The sequence below is a fragment of the Salmo salar genome, chromosome ssa09, assembly GCF_905237065.1.
Source record: "Salmo salar chromosome ssa09, Ssal_v3.1, whole genome shotgun sequence".
NCBI classification, from domain to species: Eukaryota; Metazoa; Chordata; class Actinopteri; order Salmoniformes; family Salmonidae; genus Salmo; species Salmo salar.
The window spans coordinates 96,016,288-96,042,926 of NC_059450.1; the positions used below are offsets into that span (position 1 = coordinate 96,016,288).

At 39.1% G+C, this 26,639-nt stretch overlaps 1 protein-coding gene across 4 annotated transcripts in view; it reads right to left on the reverse strand.

The window, feature by feature from the left end:
• LOC106612275 (kelch-like protein 4) overlaps positions 1-26,639 on the reverse strand; it is a 63,603-nt gene that overhangs the window by 13,655 nt on the left and 23,309 nt on the right. For 2 of the 4 annotated variants that reach the window (XM_045724248.1, XM_014213292.2), the window contains 4 exons: positions 8,714-8,857; positions 5,367-5,455; positions 4,085-4,281; positions 1,095-1,307 (listed from right to left, as the gene is read on the reverse strand). In XM_045724248.1, coding sequence (XP_045580204.1) covers positions 1,095-1,307; positions 4,085-4,281; positions 5,367-5,455; positions 8,714-8,857 — 643 coding nt within the window. Of the gene's footprint in view, positions 1-1,094; positions 1,308-4,084; positions 4,282-5,366; positions 5,504-8,713; positions 8,858-26,639 lie in introns of all 4 variants that reach the window. The other 2 variants (XM_045724247.1, XM_014213291.2) reach the window with 1 other exon arrangement.

The following is a 26,639-nucleotide window of genomic DNA, read 5'->3' on the forward strand; positions in this document are numbered from 1 at the left end:
TATTTGCCTCCTCTATGAGAACTTTGTAATTTTTAGAATAGCCATGGAGTAATCTTTGTGTCTCTGAACAACTGGTTATTAATATATAGTTTATCGACTACTAGAGCTACTCTTTCTCCTTTCAATCTATTTTCCTTGAATATTGGATACAGAACTACAGACCTCCGTTCTGTAATTTCCTTCGGGAACTGATCATTCATGCCTATTTTTGTGCCAGCAAGTCTTTTACCCAGGCTTTTAACCATTATTTTATCTTTAAAGAAAGCAAATTTTGTAACGATTGGGCGTTCATACCTCTGCCCTCTCTATCCGAAACGACGTACCACTTCGAGTTGGATTTTGTCGATAGCTTCACGTGGGATCTGAAGAGCTGTAAGGAGGAACTCACTAACTACAGATTCAGGAACTTCTCCTTCTTTCTCTTGGATACCTGTAAGTACCAGATTCTCTCTCATGGATCTAGTCTGTATGTCAAGTAAGGCTTCTCTCAGAATGATGTTCTCCTTTTTAAGTTCATTAACTTCGGTTTTAATCTTGTTGACTGTCCCTTTCAGCTTGTTTGTATCTTTCTCCAATGTTGCAGGTTTTTGGTCACTCATCTCGAGGCCTTCAACTCTTTTATATCCTTACTGACTAGTTCTAGTATACCCAGTTTGTCATTTATTGATTTTAACAGATGCGTTTCGACCTTTACCATTCCCGGTGGTGAAAAGATTAAATCTTCTGTGTCTGTAGAAGAATCACGTTTTCGTTTTTGAAATAGGTTCCCATCTCTTACTCTCCGTCATCTTTGAGTGTTGCTTGTTTTCATAATATTTGTCGATATATTTGTCTAGCCTTATGATTTGTTTTGTGTTGTTATCCAGATTGAAGGTTATTACCCACCAGATTGTGAAGTGCTAATATTTAGTCTAATTTATCGATATTGAATATTATGTTTTTATCTTGAGGTGAACTACACTGCTGTGTTCAGTCCGCCATCTTTTCCAGTCTAGTTTTGATGAAGTCATTGATAACCTACTGACTGCCCACCTGTGGAGGTAGAAGAGGGTACCATTTGTGATGAAGTCATTGATAATCTACTGACTGCCCACCTGTGGAGGTAGAAGTGGCAGGCGGATGTAGGCCAGGAGAACCCCAAGGTCCTGCTGGCGATGCTGAACATCGAACCGCACCCACGTCATCAGAGCCTGGAAGATGGTCTCCTCATCTGGTACGTTTATGTCGTCACTGGCCAAGAGTTTGACGATCTCAGCTGTAGGAAGCAGGAGAAACTCCTGGTTCTGAATCACCTCTAGGAAGTGCTCCTGAAACAGGGATGTGACAGGGAGGAGGACTTACTGGTAAAGGGAAAATACTACAACCCAACCTTACAGATGACGGTCGGCAAAAACCTGGGCTCGTTTTCATCTGGACGTTGGGTTGCAAAATACTTACATCCAATTTTCAGGTGCTGCCTGGATAAAAAATACAATTAATAAGTGAAAGAAGACATTACTTATTGCATGTAGAAGTTAGTCATTCATTGGGTATATAAGTAGATTAGGTAGAGAAATTGCTTACGTAGATCTAGTGTAAACGTCTTACCAGTAGATGGTTTAAATGTGTTGTTTACAACAACAAATACATTTTCTATATACTGAAATCAGGAGTATGATCATACATTCTCGGACAACAGTGTTAAGAAATGGTCTGAGCTGTCTGTCTCAGGAGCAAAATATACAGTCAATACGGACCGAATGCCTCATTTGTTTCTCGGTTAATTGATTCTCAGTATTTGACTGACACAGGAAGGAATCAGTGGATAAATCGGGCGGTGAACTTATTTAAACCTAATGAACAACACATTATAACATCAATGTTGCTAACATGGGCCAACATGACAGCTAAGCCACAGAGGGGCTTCCCCTTGAAGGAACGACGGGAAAAGGGGGATACTGAGTCAGTTGTACACCTGAATGCATTCAACTGAAATGTGTCTTTCCGCATTTACCACAGATTAATCGTGTTACCAGGTCTCTATGCTAGTCGAGAACATAGTGAAAACACACTGCCAGAAATGTAATTAATAAAAATCATTGCATAGCAAGTGATTAACTGTGGTCTTAAACTTAGTCAGTATGAGGTCAAATACACAGTAACAGTCACATTGGACAATAGACAATAAAGATTATGTTCAATCTGGAGCTCGGTATACATCTTTATATAGATTCAACTTCCATTTGTTGGCCATCATCCCGGGCAATACATATATATACATATATACATACATACATACATACATACATACATACATACATACATACATACATACATACATACATACATACATACATACAGTATGGCTTTGTGTGATTGCCTCTACGAGCCTCTTCAAGGACTCTCTCTGGATAATATCGTTATAGAGATGATTCTATATAAAAGCTCTTTATGCTGCTCTGTTATGTTCAACATAACAGGGAACAAGACACTGAGCTGTTATTTATTGCACCAGCAAGAATAAACGTTGACACATTTAACATTGCTTTGGGGAAGTGCCTTACAATTATGAAAAAACAAGCATGCTATTGATCCTTAATCTGTTGCAAATTATAGTTGGCTCACAGAATCTATCACGAGTCTTGGTTTAGGATCTTAGCAGTGATAAGCCTAATGAAATGAGTCTCCTTCATTGATCTGTTCTGGTAATTCAGAAAGAGAGATCCTACTTCCTACACACTGTAGGAACATCTATACCAATGTTGTTTGACATTCATTATTTGTAATTACCATCAGCCAGAATGCTGACAACAAATTGAATACATGAATTATGCTACACTGCAGACTCTTCGATTCACAGACATTTAAAAACAAAGGATGACTCAGAAATGGCACCCTAATTCCCTATATAGTGCACTACTTTTTGACCAAAACCATGTGGGCCCTGGTCAAAAGCAGTGTACTTTATAGTGAATCGGGTGCCATTTCAGACACACCCATTCATTATACAAGAAGACAAACCTGCGGTAAGTAACTGTTTGAGAAACAAGAGCAGTGGAGAAAAGTTGTGTGTTGATCTATAGAAGAAACACAATTCCATAAGAAGATGAAGAGGTTTTGGCGAGAAAAAAACACATCATAATTCAAAATGTGCATGAGATGCTTTGATTAAGTTTGTTAAGTTGAAACAGAAATGCTAGCATGAATAATAGAGCACTAATCTGAACCGGTCGTTTTTAAAGTAGGCTAATTCTGGGAGTAGCCTACTGAAATCTAACATGAGGACTTTAACAACAGGGCTCAAAGATAGCAGGGCAAGGTTTAGGACACTTATAGGAGAAAAAAATACACTTCTCTCACAAAGGAACAGGATGTCACAAAACATAGAACATCCATCCAGCGTAAACTAGCGACAAAAATATCCTTATCAAAATAACAAGCTGTTGATTCAGAACCCAGAGGACAGTGGTACAGGAAGCTCTGTGACTCTCCGACTGCGTACAAAATGATGCCCTATTCCCTATATATAGTGCACTATGGGCTCTGGTCAAAGGTAGTGCACTATCTAGTAAATTAGGTACCATTTGGGACGCTTCCTCCATGTTCTTTATTGGAGGGATTGAACAGGAAGCGGTCGTGCTAGTGTTGTGATTAGATGAGCCTCACTGTTCTGGACAGAGCTCTATTTAAACAGAGCCTAGCAGATGTCTTTCAGGAGATAACAGCTATCTCCATAAGTTGTTTACTCCGTCAGCCGGGGACATTATCTAGCAAATACTGCATCTTCTTGATCCCGTAGAAAAAAGTGTGAAAATAAATAATTCAGCTGTATTTAAAAAAAAAACACTCAAAATGTTAGTTGATATGTCTCAACATTGATAGCCACAAAATAGCTAACCTTGACCAAACATTTTTAAATAAAATCCTAAAATGTAAAATGATATTTGCACTTTAGCTAAGCATTCAATGGTCATCCAACCCTAAAAATGTGATGTAGACCTATGGCAACCTCCAAAAGGAAAATATGCAAATAGCAACAGACCCCCCAAATAATTGAAGGTGATTCTTTGGAGTTTTGGCTGTGTAAACCTGGTTGGATTCCTACCATAGTGTAGTTGTGAGCCACGTTGAGCAAATCCATGCATCCCTGGGCGTCAGCGAAGGAGTGTATCCCCAGGCAGTTAGATGGATGGAGTTGTTTCATAAGGAAGTTACAGCAAACCTCAATGACTTGTGAGAGCTGTAGAAGGCAGGCTGCAGCCAATAAACTCTCTATGGTCTCCTCCTTCAATTCAAGGACACCTGCAACATTAACAAGATATGTTGTTACAGAGAACAATGAAAGTAGAGCATATTATGAGCTCCAAAAACATCACCATGCCTGGGGCACAGGGGATAAAATAACTAAAAACATCACCATGCCTGGGGCACAGGGGATAAAATAACTAAAAACATCACCATGCCTGGGGCACAGGGGATAAAATAACTAAAAACATCACCATGCCTGGGGCACAGGGGATAAAATAACTAAAAACATCACCATGCCTGGGACACAGGGGATAAAATAACTAAAAACATCACCATGCCTGGGACACAGGGGATAAAATAACTAAAAACATCACCATGCCTGGGGCACAGGGGATAAAATAACTAAAAACATCACCATGCCTGGGGCACAGGGGATAAAATAACTAAAAACATCACCATGCCTGGGGCACAGGGGATAAAATAACTAAAAACATCACCATGCCTGGGACACAGGGGATAAAATAACTAAAAACATCACCATGCCTGGTGCACAGGGGAGAAAATAACTAAAAACATCACCAGGCCTGGTGCACAGGGGATAAAATAACTAAAAACATTACCATGCCTGGGGCACAGGGGAGAAAATAACTAAAAACATCACCATGCCTGGTGCACAGGGGATAAAATAATAAACCATGCCTGGGGCACAGGGGAGAAAATAACTAAAAACATCACCATGCCTGGTGCACAGGGGATAAAATAACTAAAAACATCACCATGCCTTGGGGCACAGGGGATAAAATTACTAAAAACATCACTAGGCCTGGGGCACAGGGGAGAATATAACTAAAAACATCACCAGGCCTTGGGGCACAGGGGAGAAAATAACTAAAAATATCACCAGGCCTGGGGCACAGTGGAGAAAATAACAGATTGACAGATGTGGAGATTTGATGCTGCCCTTTATGCACCAGCCGGCTCCATGGGTATGACTGGGTGGATATGTTCAAATGGCATCATATTCCTAATTTAGTACATTATTTTGACCAAGCCCTTTGGGTCGTGGTCCAAAGTAGTGCACTACATAGGAAATAGGGTACCATTTGAGATACATAAATGAGTGTTTGCGAAGTACTCACCAGTGTAGGCAAAGTGGACCAGAGATCTCAAGGCTTCTGGATCCACCCCCTCCATCTTGATCTCCTCCTGTTTGGCCTCTCTCACATCGCTGGTGAACATGGCAGCAAAGTAGTCAGATACTGCACTAAGGACCAGTCTGAATAGGACAACAACAATGAACTAGTGGTCAGAGACTGCACTAAGGACCAGTCTGCACACAGCAACAACCAGCAAATAAATCAGAGGGCCGTCACAAATGGTACGCTATTCCCTATTTAGTGCACTACTCTCTGGTCAAAAGTAGTGCACTACAGTATATAACTGTAGAGGGAATAGTGTGCCATTTGGGGGACAAGTCACTGCACTGAGGATCAGTCTGCACACACAACACAACCAACAGCCTTGTATTGACGTCTTCATATGCATTGATTATCCGTTACATAATGTCATGCTGATAGAGCTGTGAGGGACCTGTGAGAGAGATGTGGCGGAGCTGAGAGGGAGATGTGAGGGAGCTGTGACGGAGATGTGCGGGAGCTGTGAGGGAGCTGAGAGGGAGATGTGAGGGAGCTGAGAGGGAGATGTGAGGGAGCTGAGAGGGAGCTGTGAGGGAGCTGTGAGGGAGATGTGAGGGAGCTTTGACGGAGCTGAGAGGCTGTCCTGCTGTACAAAGGCCAGTTTGACAAGGAATGTAACCAAATGCTCTGAGTTTGAGTTGCAAGTTTTATTGTTATACTATGGCCTGTATTTACTATCCAAATGCTGCTCCATGACAGACAGTATACCAGGTGGTATATCAGACAGACAGTACGCCAGGTGGTATATCAGACAGACAGTATACCAGGTGGTATATCAGACAGACAGTACACCAGGTGGTATATCAGACAGACAGTATACTAGGTGGTATATCAGACAGACAGTATACCAGGTGGTATATCAGACAGACAGTACACCAGGTGGTATATCAGACAGACAGTATACCAGGTGGTATATCAGACAGACAGTATACCAGGTGGTATATCAGACAGACAGTACACCAGGTGGTATATCAGACAGACAGTATACCAGGTGGTATATCAGACAGACAGTATACCAGGTGGTATGTCAGACTGACAGTATACCAGGTGGTATATCAGACAGACAGTATACTAGGTGGTATGTCAGACTGACAGTATACCAGGTGGTATATCAGATAGACAGTATACCAGGTGGTATGTCAGACTGACAGTATACCTGGTGGTATATCAGACTGACAGTATACCAGGGGGTATGTCAGACTGACAGTATACCAGGTGGTATATCAGACTGATTTGTGTGTATTGTTGTGAATTGTTAATTTCGCTACACCCACAATGACATCTGCTAAATATGTGTATGTGACCAAAACATTTTGATTTTATTAGATTTTTTTATTAAAAGGTAGAATGGCTGGCTGGCTGGCTGGTTGGCTTTCTGGGTATTGATGTTAGAACACTCAGCTCTGTGATTTACAGGTAGAAAGGTAGGCTGGGTGGGTGGGTGTTTAAGGCGATGTTGGAACACTCAGCTCTGTGATTTACAGGTAGAAAGGTTGGCTGTCTGGGTATTTAAAATGATGTTGGGACACAGCTCAGGGATTTACAGGTAGAATGGCTGGCTGGCTGGCTGGCTGTTTCAGAGGATGATGGAACACTTAGCTCATTGATTTACAGGTAGAATGGCTGGCTGGCTGACTGGCTGGCTGGCTGGCTGGCTGGCTGGGTGTTTCAAAGGATGTTGGAACACTCAGCTCAGTGATTTACAGGTAGGCTGGCTGGCTGGCTGGCTGGCTGGCTGGCTGGCTGGCTGGCTGGCTGGCTAGGTGGGTGGCTGGGTGGCTGGGTGGGTGTTTCAGAGGATGTTGGGAAACAGCTCAGTGATTAATATGTAGAATGGCTGGCTGGCTGGCTGGCTGGCTGGCTGGCTGGCTGGCTGGCTGGCTGGCTGGCTGGGTGGGTGTTTCAGATGATATTGGGACAGAGCTCAGTTATTTACAGGTAGAATGGCTGGCTGGCTGGCTGGGTGTTTCAGATGATGTTGGGACAGAGCTCAGTGATTTACAGGTAGAATGGCTGGCTGGCTGGGTGCATGGCTGGCCAGCTGGCTGGCTGGCTGTGTGTTTCAGATGATGTTACGACACAGCTCAGTGATTTACAGGTAGAATGGCTGGCTGGCTGGGTGTTTCCGAGGATGTTACGACACAGCTCAGTGATTTACAGGTAGAATGGCTGGCTGGCTCGCTGGGTGTTTAAGTGGATGTTCAGCTCAGTGATTCTCTAACCGCCCCTAACAACCCTTTGTGTTCCCCATGACTACATCCTATTTGTTGAAGCAGCATATTAAAAAAATACAAATGAAAGTATCTCATAAACAACATTTACAATTAATTCTAATAGAGAAAAGACTCAAGAGCTCTAATCATGTTTATGTCTCCGTCTGGTTTGTTTCACAAGTCTGCTAATGTAAGAACTGAAGTGGAGAGTAATCAAAATCTGCTATCACAAGGAAATGAGTTTTCTTTGAAATGTGTTATTATATGAAACAGAGGATATTATGGTCTGTCCTCAACAGAGCAGATAATAAAACTTTTGTAAATACATGTGTAATGATCGTGTCAAATTACACTTGTACTAAGTGTTTAATGAATGCTTATGGCAAGGAGTCATGACTCGTTTTTTTGTTTTTATTGCCCTGTTGAGGCTATGCAACATGTTTTATCAAAGTGTATGTTTTTCTTTTGCTTTCTTCACTCACACCCACTCAGTAAACAGTCATTAGAGCGTTGGGCCAGTAACCGAAAGGTTGCTAGATTGAGTCCCTGAGCTGACAAGGTAAAAATCTGTCGTTCTGCCCCTGAACAAGGCAGTTAACCCACTGTTCCTGGGCCATCATTGTAAATAATAATTTGTTCTTAACTGACTTGCCTAGTTAAATAAAGGTTACATATATTTATTTTTTTATTCCTCTGGATTTTCTGGACCCTCAAATTGCTATCTGAAGCAGGCCCTTCTGAAATAAGAGCAGCCCTGGTTTATTAGATAGTACTATTGATTGTACCGATAACCTAAGTCTTGTGGTGGTCTATGGTGGTAATCTATGGTGGTAATCAGTGAAAGGATTCCCACAGGTGGCTATCATAATAATATTGATCCTGATTAATCATATAGGCTGTGTCCCAAATGGCACCAAATTCCCTATATAATGCCCTACTTTTAACCAGAGTCTTATGGTCCGTGGTCAAAAGTAGTGCACTTTATAGGGAATAAGGGTGTCACTTGGGACACTGCCAGTAGAGCTCTAACCCAGTGGGCAGGTGAAATTACATTTAAGAAGAGCAGCAGGCACTGACCTGTGAGCCTGGATCTTATGATCTCCTGCTATCAAGACAACATCACACAGCTGCTTGTGCTGAAGATAAGTCTCCATCTTGCGAAAGGTCTGTTCCGCATGGTTTGTAGCCTGGAAGAACTCATCCGAGCCGTTGGAGCTCATCCTAGAGTAGGAGGAGGTAGAGGAAAAGGAGGAGGAGGAGGAGGGGGGAGGACGAGGAGGAGCAGAAGAAGAAGAAGGAGGATATGTGTAAGTAATCATGGTTATAGCCCTACATGGAAGAAGCTATATGACCATATAATGCAACAGATATCAACATTTCTGAGACCACATATGGACTGTGAATAGAACATATTATTTCATAAGTGGAACGCAATTCCCCCCCCATAAACAAAAACTGAGAGACGTACAGTATCACGTTAATGTTTTGTTTAACCAAGTATGAGAAGTTGGATACAGCATACACTCTTAGAAAAAAGGTGCTATCTAGAATCTTAAAGGGTTCTTTGACTGTTCCCAAAGAAAACCCTTTGAGTAGAACCATTTTGGTTCCAGGTAGAACCCATTTGGTTCCATGTAGAACCCTTTACACCAAGGGTTCTACCTGGAACCCAAAAGAGTTATACCTGGAAACAAAATGGGTTCTCTTACGGGGACAGACAAATAACCTTTTTGGAGCAAAGAGTGAACCTAGCAGACCTAAAAGGTATATTCTATCACAATCAAAGTAACACAATTATAGTGATTTGATGAAACACAACTTGCTATGCGGCAGGCAAACATAATTTATATTGACTAAACCGTCTTCTTTCTCCACCAGTCTGAGCCGGATTAAAAGTGTAACAACTAAACTGCGTACCTAAGTGGTAAAGAAACTGAGCGCTAACTCCAACGGGACAGTCTGTTTACAATCTGAACAAATCCGCCTCGCCTTCCAAACACATTTTTTTGAATTTTTTTTTTATAGACATGGACTAAGCAAGTGAGCTGGCTTCCCCTTCACAGTATTGTGGTGAAGCAGTATTCTGAGCCCTGCTCCCCAAAGACTGGTAGATTACATGCTGTTTTACGGAGTCAAAATAATCCTTCAGATTTGTGGCAAATACTTCAGACCAGTTACTTTAGTGTCCTTCAAGGGAGAAAATCCACTTGCTGACATTTTAGTTGTTTGTTACACTGCATAAACAATCTCAACTCTCAGGGGGAATGAACTGATCCTAAAAGCTTTTTCTATGAGGAGATTCATAGTTTTCAAAGAACAACACTGTACATGGAGACTGTAAGAAATGTCAACATCTATGACGTTATGTTATCAGTCCACACCACCATATAAAAAGTGAACAGGAACAGAATTCACACACACAGGACAACATATGGCTTTCCTCTTTTCAGAAACAAAATTCTGTCAAACTAATTTTGCTGAATGGATTTTTTTTTATACAGTTGAAGTCAGAAGTTTACATACACTTTAGCCAAATACATTTAAACTCAGTTTTTTCACAATTCCTGACATTTAATCCTAGTAAAACTTCCCTATCTTAGGTCAGTTAGGATCACAACTTGATTTTAAGAATGTGAATGATTTATTTCGGTTTTTATTTCATTCATCACATTCCCAGTGGGTCAGAAGTTTACATACACTCAAATAGTATTTGTTAGCATTGCCTTTAAATTGTTTAACTTGGGTCAAACATTTCTGGTAGCCTTCCACAAGCTTCCCACAATAAGTTGGGTGAATTTTGGCCCATTCCTCATGACAGAGCTGGTGTAACTGAGTCAGGTTTGTAGGCCTCCTTGCTCTCACACACTTTTTCAGTTCTGCCCACATATTTTCTATGGGATTGAGGTCAGGGCTTTGTGATGGCCACTCCAATACCTTGACTTTGTTGTCCTTAAGCCATTTTGCCACAACTCTGGAAGTATGCTTGGGTTCATTGTTCATTTGGAAGACCCATTTGCGACCAAGCTTTAACTTCCTGACTGATGTCTTGAGATGTTACTTCAATATATCCACATCATTTTCCTACCTCATGATGCCATCGATTTTGTGAAGTGCACCAGTCCCTCCTTCAGCAAAGCACCCCCACAACATGATGCTGCCACCCCCGTGCTTCACGGTTGGGATGGTGTTCTTCAACTTGCAAGCCTCCCCCTTTTTCCTCCAAACATAACGATGGTCGTTATGGCCAAACAGTTCTATTTTTGTTTAATCAAACTAGAGGATATTTCTCCAAGAATTATGATCTTTGTCCCCATGTGCAGTTGCAAAACGTAGTCTGGCTTTTTTTATGGCAGTTTTGGAGCAGTGGCTTCTTCCTTGCTGAGCGGCCTTTCAGGTTATGTCGATATAGGACTCATTTTACTGTGGATATAGATACTTTTATACCTGTTTCCTCCAGCATCTTCACAAGATCCTTTGCTGTTGTTCTGGGATTGATTTACACTTTTCGCACCAAAGTACGTTCATCTCTCAGAGACAGAACGCGTCTCCTTCCTGTGTGGTATGACGGATGCGTGGTCCCATGGTGTTTATACTTGCAAACTATTATTTTTACAGATGAACGTGGTACCTTCAGGAGTTTTGAAATTGCTCCCAAGGATGAACCAGACTTGTGGAGGTCTACAATTTGTTTTCTGAGGTCTTGGCTGATTTCTTTTGATTTTCCAATGATGTCAAGCAAAGAGGCACTGAGTTTGAAAGTAGGCCTTGAAATACATCCACAGGTACACCTCCAATTGACTCAAATGATGTCAATTTGCCTATCAGAACCTTCTAAAGCCATGACATAATTTTCTGGAATTTTCCAAGCTGTTTAAAGGCACAGTCAACTTAGTGTATGTAAACTTCTGACCCACTGGAATTGTGATCCTGTGAATTATAAGTGAAATAATCTGTCTGTAAACAATTGTTGGAAAAATGACTTGTGTCATGCACAAAGTAGATGTCCTAACCGACTTGCCAAAACTATAGTTTGTTAACAAGAAATGTGTGGAGTGGTTGAAAAACGACTTTTAATGACTCCAACCTAAGTGCATGTAAACTTCCGACGTCAACTGTACATAGGAGGCCGGGTCCACAGCCTATAGTATAAACATTTATTGGGATGCTTTATGGTAAATACAGCTGTAATTTATTGCCATGTCACATTTATCCCTGTCTGACTCAGAGAGTCTTGAGCTCGTTCCAAATAGCACCCTATTCCCTATATAGTGAACTACTTTTGACCAGGGACTACAGGGGACCATTTGGGACACAGCCTTTGTTGGCAACACTAAACTAGACTGAATAAGGGACTGGGGCTGTAAAACCTAGATGTATCACCTCTGTTTGGGCTCAAAGGAACGCTGTAAGGGTTTTTCATGCCTACCAATCTCCAGGACACTAATTGCTTTGGAACAGCGCTCTAGGGAGCTGTACATTTCCATGAGGTGTTTATTTTCTTTTCAGAATGGTGTTGTTCATTAAGGGCATACTCAGCCATTAAATTAGCCTCTAAACTAGGAGCATCTATTGAAAACTCTAACAATAATTTTTAATGCCACAATACCTAGGCATTGTCTCAGGTTATATGTGAGGTGGTAGCATACAGTATGTAGGCAGAAATACAAGAAAATACAATGAGGTGAGCACAATGTTCATATTACAGAGGGACAGTAAGTTACTATTACAGAGGGACAGTAAGTTACTATTACAGAGGGACAGTAAGTTATTATTACAGAGGGACAGTAAGTTACTATTGCAGAGATACAGTAAGTACCTTCGCAATAGGTCTCATGTGTCTGTATCTACCAGAGGTATCAGGTCTCTTTGTGTCTGTATCTACCAGAGGTATCAGGTCTCTTTGTGTTAGTATCTACCAGAGGTATCTGATCTCTTTGTGTTTGTATCTACCAGAGGTATCAGGTCTCTTTGTGTCTGTATCTACCAGGGGCATCAGCTATTAATGGAGAAGGATTATTGCCCCAGTATACTGTATCAATATACTGTATCAATATACTGTACCAATATACTGTATCAATATACTGTATCAATATAGTATATTAATATACTGTATCAATATACTGTACCAATATACTGTACCAATATGCTGTATCAATATACTGTATCAATATACTGTACCAATATACTGTATCAATATACTGTACCAATATACTGTACCAATATACTGTATCAATATACTGTACCAATATACTGTATCAATATACTGTACCAATATACTGTATCAATATACTGTACCAATATAGTATATTAATATACTGTATCAATATACTGTATCAATATAATGAATCAATATACTGTATCAATATAGTATATTAGTATACTGTTTCAATATACTGTATCAATATACTGTATCAATATACTGTATCAATATACTATATTAATTCACTGTATCAATTTACTGTTATCAATATACTGTATCAACATACGGTACCAATATAGTGTATCAATATACTGTACCAATATACTGTATCAATATACTGTACCAATATACTGTTTCAATATACTGTATCAATATACTGTTATCAATACACTGTATCAATATACTGTATCAATATACTGTATCTCTCCCTCCCTGCTATTATGAACCCCCCTGACTGCATCCCAAATTGCACCCTGTTTCCTATAGAGCACTACCTTTGACCAGGTACCATAGCGTCCCAAATGGCACCCTGTTCTCTGGTCAATGGAAGTGCACTGTATATGGAATAGGGTGCTATTTGAGACAACACTGTGTGTTGCAAAGCGTATCAGTAAAGTCATCTTGTCAGCGTAATGTCTCCCCAGCCTTGATACATAATGTAGGATATAGCCGGTAAGATATTGATTTATAGTACGTCAGTTCGGTTTAAATGAAGAGGCATACAATCAGACATTTATTTACATTTACATACTCATTTAGCAGATACTCTTATCCAGAGCAACTAGGGTTAAGAGCCTTGCTCAAGGGCACACCGGCAGTTTTTTTTTTTTTTATCTAGTTGACTCAGGGACTCAAACCAGCAAACTTCCAATTAAGGGCCCAACGCTCTAAACTTCTAGGTTATCTGCCACCCTTTAGAATGTGTGGTTTCACAGCCCATTCAACCGTTCATATTTACAGGGGTGTGAGTGTTCGTAGTGCTTGCTGATATGTCATATGTGTGTGTACTATAAAATATGCTGAAAATGTATTGCATGTAGAAATATAGGTTTTGCCTTTGGTAGTGAAAATTACATTCAATTCCTCAGTGAGATTTGGCATTCCACATCCATAGATTACCTATATGATCACTCTGCCAAGGACTGGGGGACTTCAGGAAAGGGGAAATATATATTTAAGTGGAAAATTAGCAGTTGTTAGCAAACCACTTCCCCTAGTTGGCAAAATATGCACAATAAGACTGTTCCTACAGGGATACCTGTTGGGATAGGTCCATAGCAACACATTTAATGTATTAGACCCACAATAAAAGCAGCTCCTACATATACCTGTTTGGATAGGTCCCTAGCAACACATTTAAAGGATATAAACATAACATTTTAATTGGAAAAGGGGGTTGTTAGATTTTTATTTTGTTGTATCTTGCAAATTCTTTAACAATTCCTTTCTTACTAGGTAATACATCCTCCTACTGCTTGCTTATTCCCTATGTTTAATGGGATCTTAACATCAGACTGGGTGTCAACCACCAACTGAGAGCCTATAAGCCATCATGAAAAACAACTGAGTTACTGCCATTGACAGGGAGATGGTGGTGGTATTTCTCTTCCAAGGCGATTGAGGGTGGAATTGAGATATCATTCATGGGAACAGCTGCTGACTCAAACCTCTTGTTAGAATGTTATAAGGAAAAGGGGTCAGGGTTTTCGATTTTTTGGGGGTTATGTCGTATATTTTCAGAGAAAGCAGGTTGAGACATTGTTTGTTAAAGCGGCAATGAGAGGATCGTTTGGATGTCAGTGATGTGGAGAAATCCAAGTCGTCCAAGGAGAAATCCAATGGTACACTGTGATATATTGGTTGGGGGTGGGTTTATTGAGAGAAACCAAGTTTGACTAATGACTATGACTTAAATGTGCTGGTGGCAAGAGACTGGAATTCATGTTTTTTGACATCCAGATTCTGATTTGGTAGATTTATGAGTTGTCCGAAATTACACGTCAACCAATTTATGATGTGAAAGGTAATTGGATCACCACCCAGATGTCAGAGGGAATCAATGTGAATATCTTTATCAAATACTACGTACATTCGGTTAGCTTTTGATGCGTGTGAAACCGATGATGGAGCGGCAGGTAGCCTAGCGGTTAGAGGCTGGTAGCCTAGTGGTTAGAGGCAGGTAGCCTAGCGGTTAGAGGCAGGTGGCCTAGCGGTTAGAGGCAGGTAGCCGAGTGGTTAGAGGCAGGTAGCCGAGCGGTTAGAGGCAGGTAGCCTAGCGGTTAGAGGCAGGTAGCCTAGCGGTTAGAGGCAGGTAGCCTAGCGGTTAGAGGCAGGTAGCCTAGCGGTTAGAGGCAGGTAGCCTAGTGGTTAGAGCGTTAGACTAGTAACCGGAAGGTCGCAAGATCAAATTCCCTAGCTGACAAGGTAAAAATCTATTGTTCTGCCCCTGAATATGGCAGTTAACCCACTGTTCCTAGGCCATCACTGAAAATAAGAATTTGTTCTTAACTGACTTGCCTAGTTAAATAAAGGTAAAATAAATGTTTATAATAGACAGATACCACTGTGCATTAAAATACATCAGAATACATCTCCAATCATCTGTTTATCTCTCCATCCTGGGATAGATGTTATTGACTTGATATTACAAGATATATTTTTTTAAAGTACATCATATCTATGTTATCTGATCTGTACCGTCAACTTGGAAGGTCATTTAATTTTTGAGTTCACTAACGGCCCCTTATCATGGGCCACTGAAGGAGCTCAATGGAATTTCATTAGAGATGATTGAGAATAGCACAGAGTAACAGGGTATTTGATCCTCATGGTAGAATAACACCGAGTAACAGGGTATTTGATCCACATGGTAGAATAACACAGAGTAACAGGGTATTTGATCCTCATGGTAGAATAGCACAGAGTAACAGGGTATTTACATAATTTAGCAGACACTCTCATCCAAGAATTTTACAGTAATGGATGCATTTTTTTATAACTTTTTCCATACTGGTCCCCCTCGGGAATCAAACCCACAACCTTGGTGTTGCAAGCGCCAGCCTCAACGAACTGAGCCACAAGGGACCATTTGATCATGTTGGAAGAATAGCATAAAGCAGCGGGAGAAAAATGATTCTGCTGTGTTTTTGATCATGCTTGACCCATTCTGTTTGAGTCCATATTATTAACATAATAACCAGTTCGTTGAACGAGCAGTTCAAGAGTTCTACAGCATTGCCTACCCAAAGACTTGACCATACTAGATATAGTTCACTTAGACCACTGCCTGCCCACCATCATCACCACAAAGACTTTTCCATACTAGATATACAGTGCCTTCAGAAAGTATTCAGACCCCTTGACTTTTTCCACATTTTATTAGGTTACAGCCTTATTCTAAAATGGATTAAATAAATAAAGATCGTGAACAAGCTACACACAATACCCCATAATGATATAGACAGAGCTTTGAAATTGAGCTCAGCTGCATCCTGTTTCCATTGATCATCCTTGAGATGTTTCTATAACTTCATTGGAGTCCACCTGTGGTACATTCAATTGATTGGACATGATTTAAAAAGGCACAAACCTGTCTATTTAAGGTCCAACAGTTAATAGTGAATGTCCGAGCACTCCACCAATCAGACATTAATGGCAGAGTGGCCAGACGGAAGCCACTCCACAGTAAAAGGCAAATGACAGCCCGCTTGGAGTTTGCCAAAAGGTACCTAAAGAATCTCAGACCATGAGAAACAAGATTCTCTGATCTGATGAAACTAAAGATTTAACTCTTTGGTCTGAATGCCAAGGTCATGTCTGGAGGAAACCTGGCACCATCCCTACAGTGAAGCATGAAGGTAGCAGCATCGTGCAGTGGGAATGTTTTCAGCGGCAGGGACTGAGACTAGTCAGGATTGAGGCAAAGTAGAGAGAGATCCTTGATGAAAACCTGCACCAGAGCACTCAGGACCTCATACTGGGACGAAAGTTCACTTTCCAACAGGACAATGACCCTAAGCACACAGCCAAGACAATGCAGGAGTGGCTTCGGGACAAGTCTCTGAATGTCCTTGAGTGGCCCAGCCAGAGCCCGGACTTGAACCCGATCTAACATCTCTGGAGAGACCTGAAAATAGTAGCTGTGCAGCAACGCTCCCCATCCAACCTGACAGACCTTGAGAGGTCCTGCAGAGAAGAATGGGAGAAACTCTCCAAATACAGGTGTGTCAAGCTTGTAGCGTCCTACCCAAGAAGACTCGAGGCTGTAATCGCTGCCAACGGTGGTTCAACAAAGTACTGAGTAAAGGGTAAATTAGGAAATATTTCTATAAACCTGTTTTTGCTTTATCATTATGGGGTATTGTGTGTAGATTGATGAGGGGAAAAAAACAATTTAATCCATTTTAGAATAAGGCTGTAACCTAACAAAATGTGGGAAAAAATCAAGGGATTTGGATAATTTCCGAAGGCACTGTAGTTCACTACATTAAACAGCATGCAGCCTGATAGAAAATTTGCTTTTAAATATGTTTTTGCTGATGATGTTTCATATAAAAAATATCAAATATTTACATTTACACTACATGTAATTTTATATTTATGTTTAATTCCAATACAACTCATCCTACAATGTTTCACTGATCGAATAAGTGCTGTACCAATGAATCATACCAACAAGTAGCTACCGGTATTCCAATTAAATAATAATTGAAAACAGATACAGAGTAATCAATACATTTTCATAGGAGGAGATGATGTAGGCTAGTGATTTAACCATTTGTCTCAAATCAAATGTTATTTGTCACATGTGCCGAATATAACAGGTGTAGACCTTACCATGAAATGCTTACTTACAAGCCCTATGTAGAGGGGGCACCGGTACTGAGTCAATATGCGGGGGTACAGGTTAGTAGTGGTAATTGAGGTAATTTGTACATGTACAGTGCCTTGCAAAAGTATTCATCCCACTTGGCGTTTTTATTATTTTGGTGCATTACAATCTGTAATTGAAATGGATTTTTATTTGGATTTCATGTAATGGACATACACGAAATAGTCCAAATTGGTGAAGTGAAATGAAAAAATAAACTTGTCTCATAAAATTCAAAAAAATTCAGAAACAGAAAAGTGGTGTGTGCATATGTATTCACCCCTTTTGCTATGAAACCCCTAAATAAGATCTGGTGCAACCAATTACCTTCAGAAGTCACATAATTAGTTAAATAAAGTCCACCTGTGTGAAATCTTAGTGTCACATGACCTGTCACATGATCTCAGTATATATATGCACCTGTTCTGAAAGGCCCCAGAATCTGCAACACCACTAAGCAAGGGGCACCACCAAGCAAGCAACATAATGAAGACCAACGAGCTCTCCAAACAGGTCAGGGACAAAGTTGTTGAGAACTACAGATCAGGGTTGGGTTATAAAAAAACATCAGAAACTTTGAACATCCCACGAAGCACCATTAAATCCATTATAAAACATTTGAAAGAATATGGCACCACAACAAACCTGCCAAGAGAGGGCCGCCCACCAAAATTCATGGCCCAGGCAAGGAGGGCATTAATCAGAGGGCCAACAAAGAGACCAATGATAAACCTGAAGGAGCAGCAATGCTCCACAGCGGAGATTGAAGTATCTGTCCTTAGGACCACTTTAAGCCGTACACTCCACAGAGCTGGGCTTTACGGAAGAGTGGCCTGAAAAAAGCCATTGCTTAAAGAAATAAATAAGCAAACACGTTTGGTGTTAGCCAAAAGGCATGTGGGAGACTCTGTAACTGTATTAATATTGGTAACTCTATTAATATTGGTAACTCTATTAATATTGGTAACACTCTATTAATATTGGTAAAACTCTATTAATATTGGTAACACTCTATTAATATTGGTAAAACTCTATTAATATTGGTAAAACTCTATTAATATTGGTAACTCTTAATATTGGTAACACTCTATTAATATTGCTAACACTATTCATATTGGTAACTATTCATATTGCTAACACTCTATTAATATTGGTAAAACTCTATTAATATTGGTAACACTGTTAATATTGGTAAAACTCTATTGACATTGGTAACTCTATTAAAATTGGTAACACTATTAATATTGGTAAAACTCTATTAATCTTGGTAAGACTATTAATATTGGTAACTCTATTAACATTGGTAACACTCTATTAATATTGGTAAAACTCTATTAATATTGGTAACACTATTAATATTGGTAACATTATTAATATTGGTAACACTCTATTGATATTGGTAACTCTATAAATATTGGTAACACTATTAATATTGGTAACATTCTATTAAAATTGGTGGCTCTATTAATATTCATAACACTATTAATATTGGTAACCCTATTAATATTGGTAAAACTCTATTAATATTGGTAACCCTATTCATATTGGTAAAACTCTATTAATATTGGTAACACTATTGATACTGGTCGCACTCTATTAATATTGGTAACACTATTGATATTGGTAACACTAGTAATGCTGGTAACACTATTAATATTGGTAACAGTCTATTAATATTGGTAACACTCTATTAATATTGGTAACACTATTGATACTGGTAACACTATTAATACTGGTCGCACTCTATTAATATTGGTAACGCTAGTAATGCTGGTAACACTATTAATATTGGTAACAGTCTATTAATATTGGTAACACTATATTAATATTGGTAACACTATTAATATTGGTAACACTATTAATGTTGGTAACTCTATGAATATTGGTAACTCTATTAATATTGGTAACACTATTAATGTTGGTAACACTATTAATGTTGGTAAAACTCTATTAATATTGGTAAAACTCTATTAATATTGGTAACACTATTAATTTTGGTAACACTTTATTTTGGTAACACTATTAATATTGTTAACTGTCTATTAGTATTGGTAAAACTCTATTAATATTGGTAATACTGTTATTATTAGCAACCGTCTATTAATAATGGTAACAGACTATTAATATTGGTAAAGCTATTAATATTGGTAACCCTCTATTCATTTTTGTAACACCATTAATATTGGTAACACTATTAGAAGTTCAGGCCAAAAAAAATGGGTTCCCTGCTGAAAAAGTTTGAATACCTCTGATCTCCAGGCATAGAAAGCCTTGTTTTGGGATCAGTGTCTGTGAAGGGCTCATCTCCTGAGTTTGCCATAAAGAGGATAAAATCCTCTTAAGGATCGTACCCTTTTTTTCAATTTTCACTTAAAATGACATACCCAAATCTAACTGCCTGTAGCTCAGGACCTGATGCAAGATATGCATGTTCTTGATACCATTTGAAAGGAAACACTTTGAAGTTTGTGGAAATGTGAAATTAAAGTAGGAGAATATAACACATTAGATCGGGTAAAAGATAATACAAACATCTTGGAAATGCAAGAGAAAGGCCATACTTTCAGATAGGAGTCTAGGTGTAATTTAGATGTTGGCCATCAGATGGCAGCACTGTGTGTGCAAAGTTCCAGACTGGTCCAGTAAAGAATTACATTACTGCGCAATATTTTGAATCAAGTTTGCCAGGAGTTTGCCCAAATGTGCCGAATTGGTCAATCGATACATTTTCAAGTACATAACTATAGAGAACATACAAAAATGCTATGGTAATAAAAAAAATTAAGTTTACACACTCCCAGGAATGTCGTACATGATGGATAATTAGCTTATACACTAACTATCACACCTCTAGATGGCAGGGCGGGGTGGGTGTTGAGCCAGAGACAGCAGTGGGGTCAAACTGTAGAACCCAGTTCCTACATTTGAACATAAAAATTGATTAAAAAAAAAACATGTTACATTTTATCTCTGGGACCCTCAGAATGTCAAATCAGAAAAAAATGTCTTCTTTTTTGTAATTTTATTTACCTAGGCAGGTCAGTTAAGAACAAATTCTTATTTTCAACGACGGCCTAGGAACAGTGGCTTAACTGCCTTGTTCAGGGGCAGAAAGAGAGACTTTTACCTTGACAGCTCAGGGATTCAATCTTGCAACCTTTCGATTACTAGACCAAAGCTCTAACCACTAGGCTACCTGCCACCCCAAGATTACTGAATGTAAGTACATTATTTACCTTCAGAGGTGAATGTATCAAACTAGTTGCCGTGATAAAAATGTTTTGTTGTTGTGCACTCTCCTCAAACAATAGCATGGTATTTTTTTCACTGTAATAGCTACTGTTAATTGGACACTGCAGTGAGATTAACAAGCATTTATAAGACATGTCTATATCCCAGAAAGTTGACTGTTGTACACAACGTCATTCTAGTCACATTAGCGCACGTTAGCAGCAACCTTCCCGGTTTAGGGACAACCAAACTTCATAGAGGATAAAGGGAAACAGATCCTCTTCATCTCTGATTGGCCTTTAGTGCTCACCTTTCAATAGCAACACCTGTTTACTTCCCTGCAACAACACAAGCAGAACAAGATATCACCCCAGAAATTACCTGGAATATAAAATGGGCTAAAAATTGTACACAACAACACAAGATAACACACCCACAAACTCCTAAGTATGTATTTGAACATGATCCTTTTATAGGTTACTTTACGAAAAAAAATTATATGCCAGAGATGAACTAGCAAACGGATAAAGCATAAAAAAGATATATGGGAGTGGGAGTTTAATATCACAATCTGAGATATTACTATGTTTCTGGAGAACAATTGAAAAAAACTATTTTCATAAGAACTGTCATATTTTGATCCTCTAGTGTGGATAATTGATATTCATGTATTTGTCCTTCTCTTTTCTCTCTCTTACTGTTCTATAAGGCTTGTCTGTCTGCCTGTATTCTCTCTTTCTCTCTCTCTTTCTGTTTTATAAAGCCTGTCTGTCTGCCTGTTACTGTGTTCTCTCCTCTCTCTCTTTCTGTTTTATAAGGCATGTCTGTCTGCCTGTTACTGTGTTCTCTCCTCTCTCTCTGTCTGTTTTATAAAGCCTGTCTGTCTGCCTGTTACTGTGTTCTCTCCTCTCTCTCTGTCTGTTTTATAAAGCCTGTCTGTCTGCCTGTTACTGTGTTCTCTCCTCTCTCTCTGTCTGTTTTATAAAGCCTGTCTGTCTGCCTGTTACTGTGTCCTCTCCTCTCTCTCTGTCTGTTTTATAAAGCCTGTCTGTCTGCCTGTTACTGTGTTCTCTCCTCTCTCTGTGTCTGTTTTATAAAGCCTGTCTGTCTGCCTGTTACTGTGTTCTCTCCTCTCTCTGATGTAATGGGTGTTCTTCCTGTAACCACTTTAACTCCCAGGATGAATACATTAAAGTGCACTAAAGTCTCTATTGCTGCTGACTGAGCTGAAGACCATGTTGAGTCAAACTGAATATATACTTTTTTATTCTCACAGGAATAAAGCAAACGGCTTTGGAAGCCTTATCTGCACAAAAACACAAAGTCGTCTGTGATACCATGCATAACGACTATAACGTCCATTGAATAATTTTAAGATATTCTAGTGGTTTGTGTATCTTTGTCCTGTAGAGTAGATTGTGTGAGTGAACTACTCTCCAGGTGAGTTATAAAGACAGCTGTACCAGTGAACTACTCTCCAGGTGAGTTATAAAGGCAGCTGTACCAGTGAACTACTCCCCAGGTGAGTTATAAAGGCAGCTGTACCAGTGAACTACTCCCCAGGTGAGTTATAAAGACAGCTGTACCAGTGAACTACTCTCCAGGTGAGTTATAAAGACAGCTGTACCAGTGAACTACTCCCCAGGTGAGTTATAAAGACAGCTGTACCAGTGAACTACTCCCCAGGTGAGTTATAAGGGCAGCTGTACCAGTTGGAGTTTAGTAACTACACAGCTAATTTAGTAGCTACTGTATAGTTAATCATGGGGAACTGCATAGTTAATCATCATGAGGAACTGTATAGTTAATCATCATGAGGAACTGTATAGTTAATCATCATGAGGAACTGTACAGTTAATCATGGGGAACTGTATAGTTAATCATCATGGGGAACTGTATAGTTAATCATCATGGGGAACTGTATAGTTAATCATCATGAGGAACTGTATAGTTAATCATCATGAGGAACTGTATAGTTAATCATCATGAGGAACTGTACAGTTAATCATGGGGAACTGTATAGTTAATCATCATGGGGAACAGTATAGTTAATCATCATGGGGAACTATATAGTTAATCATCATGGAGAACTGTATAGTTAATCATCATGGGGAACTGTATAGTTAATCATCATGAGGAACTGTACAGTTAATCATGGGGAACTGTATAGTTAATCATCATGGGGAACTGTATAGTTAATCATCATGGGGAACTGTATAGTTAATCATCATGGGGAACTGTATAGTTAATCATCATGAGGAACTGTATAGTTAATCATCATGAGGAACTGTACAGTTAATCATGGGGAACTGTATAGTTAATCATCATGGGGAACTATATAGTTAATCATCATGGAGAACTGTATAGTTAATCATGGTGAACTGTATAGTTAATCATCATGGAGAACTGTATAGTTAATCATGGTGAACTGTATAGTTAATCATCATGGGGAACTGTATAATTAATCATCATGGGGAACTGTATAGTTAATCGTGGGGAACTGTATAGTTAATCATGGTGAACTGTATAGTTAATCATCATGGGGAACTGTATAGTTAATCATGGTGAACTGTATAGTTAATCATCATGGAGAACTGTATAGTTAATCATGGTGAACTGTATAGTTAATCATCATGGGGAACTGTATAGTTAATCATGGTGAACTGTATAGTTAATCATCATGGAGAACTGTATAGTTAATCATGGTGAACTGTATAGTTAATCATCATGGGGAACTGTATAGGGAATCATCATGGGGAACTGTATAGCTAATCATGGGGAACTGTATAGTTAATCATCATGAGGAACTGTATAGTGAATCATCATGAGGAACTGTATAGTTAATCATCATGGGGAACAATATAGTTAATCATCATGGGGAACTGTATAGTTAATCATCATGAGGAACTGTATAGTGAATCATCATGAGGAACTGTATAGTTAATCATCATGGGGAACAATATAGTTAATCATCATGGGGAACTGTATAGTTAATCATCATGAGGAACTGTATAGTTAATCATCATGAGGAACTGTAAAGTGAATCATCATGGGGAACTGTATAGTAAATCATCATGGGGAACTGTATAGTTAATCATCATGGGGAACTGTATAGTTAATCATCATGGGGAACTGTATAGTTAATCATGGGGAACTGTATAGTTAATCATGGGGAACTGTATAGTTAATCATGGGGAACTGTATAGTGAATCATCATGGGGAACTGTATAGTTAATCATCATTGGGAACTGTATAGTTAATCATCATGGGGAACTGTATAGTTAATCATCATGAGGAACTGTATAGTTAATCATCATTGGGAACTGTATAGTTAATCATCACGGGGAACTGTATAGTTAATCATCATGGGGAACTGTATAGTTAATCATGGGGAACTGTATAGTGAATCATCATGGGGAACTGTATAGTTAGTCATCATGAGGAACTGTATAGTGAATCATCATGGGGAACTGTATTGTGAATCATCATGGGGAACTGTATAGTTAATCATCATGAGGAACTGTATAGTTAATCATCATGGGGAACTGTATAGTTAATCATCATGGGGAACTGTAAAGTGAATCATCATGGAGAACTGTATAGTTAATCATCATGGGGAACTGTATAGTGAATCATGGGGAATTGTATAGTGAATCATCATGGGGAACTGTATAGTGAATCATGGGGAACTGTATAGTGAATCATCATGGGGAACTGTATAGTTAATCATCATGAGGAACTGTATAGTTAATTATGGGGAACTGTGTAGTTAATCATCATGAGGAACTGTATAGTTAATCATCATGGGGAACTGTATAGTTAATCATGGGGAACTGTATAGTTTATCATGGGGAACTGTATAGGTAATAATGGGGAACTGTATAGTGAATCATCATGGGGAACTGTATAGTTAATCATCATGGGGAACTGAATAGTTAATCATGGGGAACTGTATAGTTAATCATGGAGAACTGTATAGTTAATCATGGGGAACTGTATAGTTTATCATGTGGAACTGTATAGGTAATAATGGGGAACTGTATAGTGAATCATCATGGGGAACTGTATAGTTAATCATCATGAGGAACTGTATAGTTAATCATGGGGAACTGTATACTGAATCATCATGAGGAACTGTATAGTTAATCATCATGAGGAACTGAAAAGTTAATCATGGGGAACTGTATAGTGAATCATCATGGGGAACTGTATAGTTAATCATCATGAGGAACTGTATAGTTAATCATGGGGAACTGTATAGTTAATCATCATGGGAACTATATAGTTAATCATCATGGGGAACTGTATAGTAAATCATCATGGGGAACTGTATAGTTAATCATCATGAGGAACTGTATAGTTAATCATCATTGGGAACTGTATAGTTAATCATCATGGGGAACTGTATAGTTAATCATCATGAGGAACTGTATAGTTAATCATGGGGAACTGTATAGTTAATCATCATGAGGAACTGTATAGTTAATCATCATTGGGAACTGTATAGTTAATCATCATGGGGAACTGTATAGTTAATCATCATTGGGAACTGTATAGTTAATCATCATGGGGAACTGTATAGTTAATCATCATTAGGAACTGTATAGTTAATCATCATGGGGAACTGTGTAGTGAATCATCATGGGGAACTGTATAGTTAATCATCATGGGGAACTGTATAGTGAATCATCATGGGGAACTGTATAGTTAATCATCATGGGGAACTGTATAGTTAATCATCATGGGGAACTGTATAGTGAATCATCATGGGGAACTGTATAGTGAATCATCATGTGGAACTGTATAGTGAATCATCATGGGGAACTGTATAGTTAATCATGGGGAACTGTATAGTTAATCATCATGGGGAACTCTATAGTTGTCGTCATGGGGAACTGTATAGTAAATCATGGGGAACTGTATAGTTAATCAATGGTAACTGTATAGTTAATCATCATGGTGAACTGTATAGTTAATCATCATGGGGAACTGTATAGTGAATCATCATGGGGAACTGTATAGTGAATCATCATGGGGAACTGTATAGTGAATCATCATGGGGAACTGTATAGTTAATCATGGGGAACTGTATAGTGAATCATCATGGGGAACTGTATAGTTATCGTCATGGGGAACTGAATAGTTAATCATGGGGAACTGTATAGTTAATCAATGGTAACTGTATAGTTAATCATCATGGTGAACTGTATAGTTAATCATCATGGGGAACTGTATAGTCAGTCATGGGGAACTGTATAGTTAATCATAGGGAATTGTATAGTTAATCATCATGGGGAACTGTATAGTGAATCATCATGGGGAACTGTATAGTGAATCATCATGGGGAACTGTATAGTGAATCATCATGTGGAACTGTATAGTGAATCATCATGGGGAACTGTATAGTTAATCATAGGGAATTGTATAGTTAATCATCATGGGGAACTGTATAGTGAATCATCATGGGGAACTGTATAGTGAATCATCATGGGGAACTGTATAGTGAATCATCATGTGGAACTGTATAGTGAATCATCATGGGGAACTGTATAGTTAATCATCATGGGGAACTGTATAGTTAATCATGGGGAACTGTATAGTTAATCATCATGGGGAACTGTATAGTTATCGTCATGGGGAACTGAATAGTTAATCATGGGGAACTGTATAGTTAATCAATGGTAACTGTATAGTTAATCATC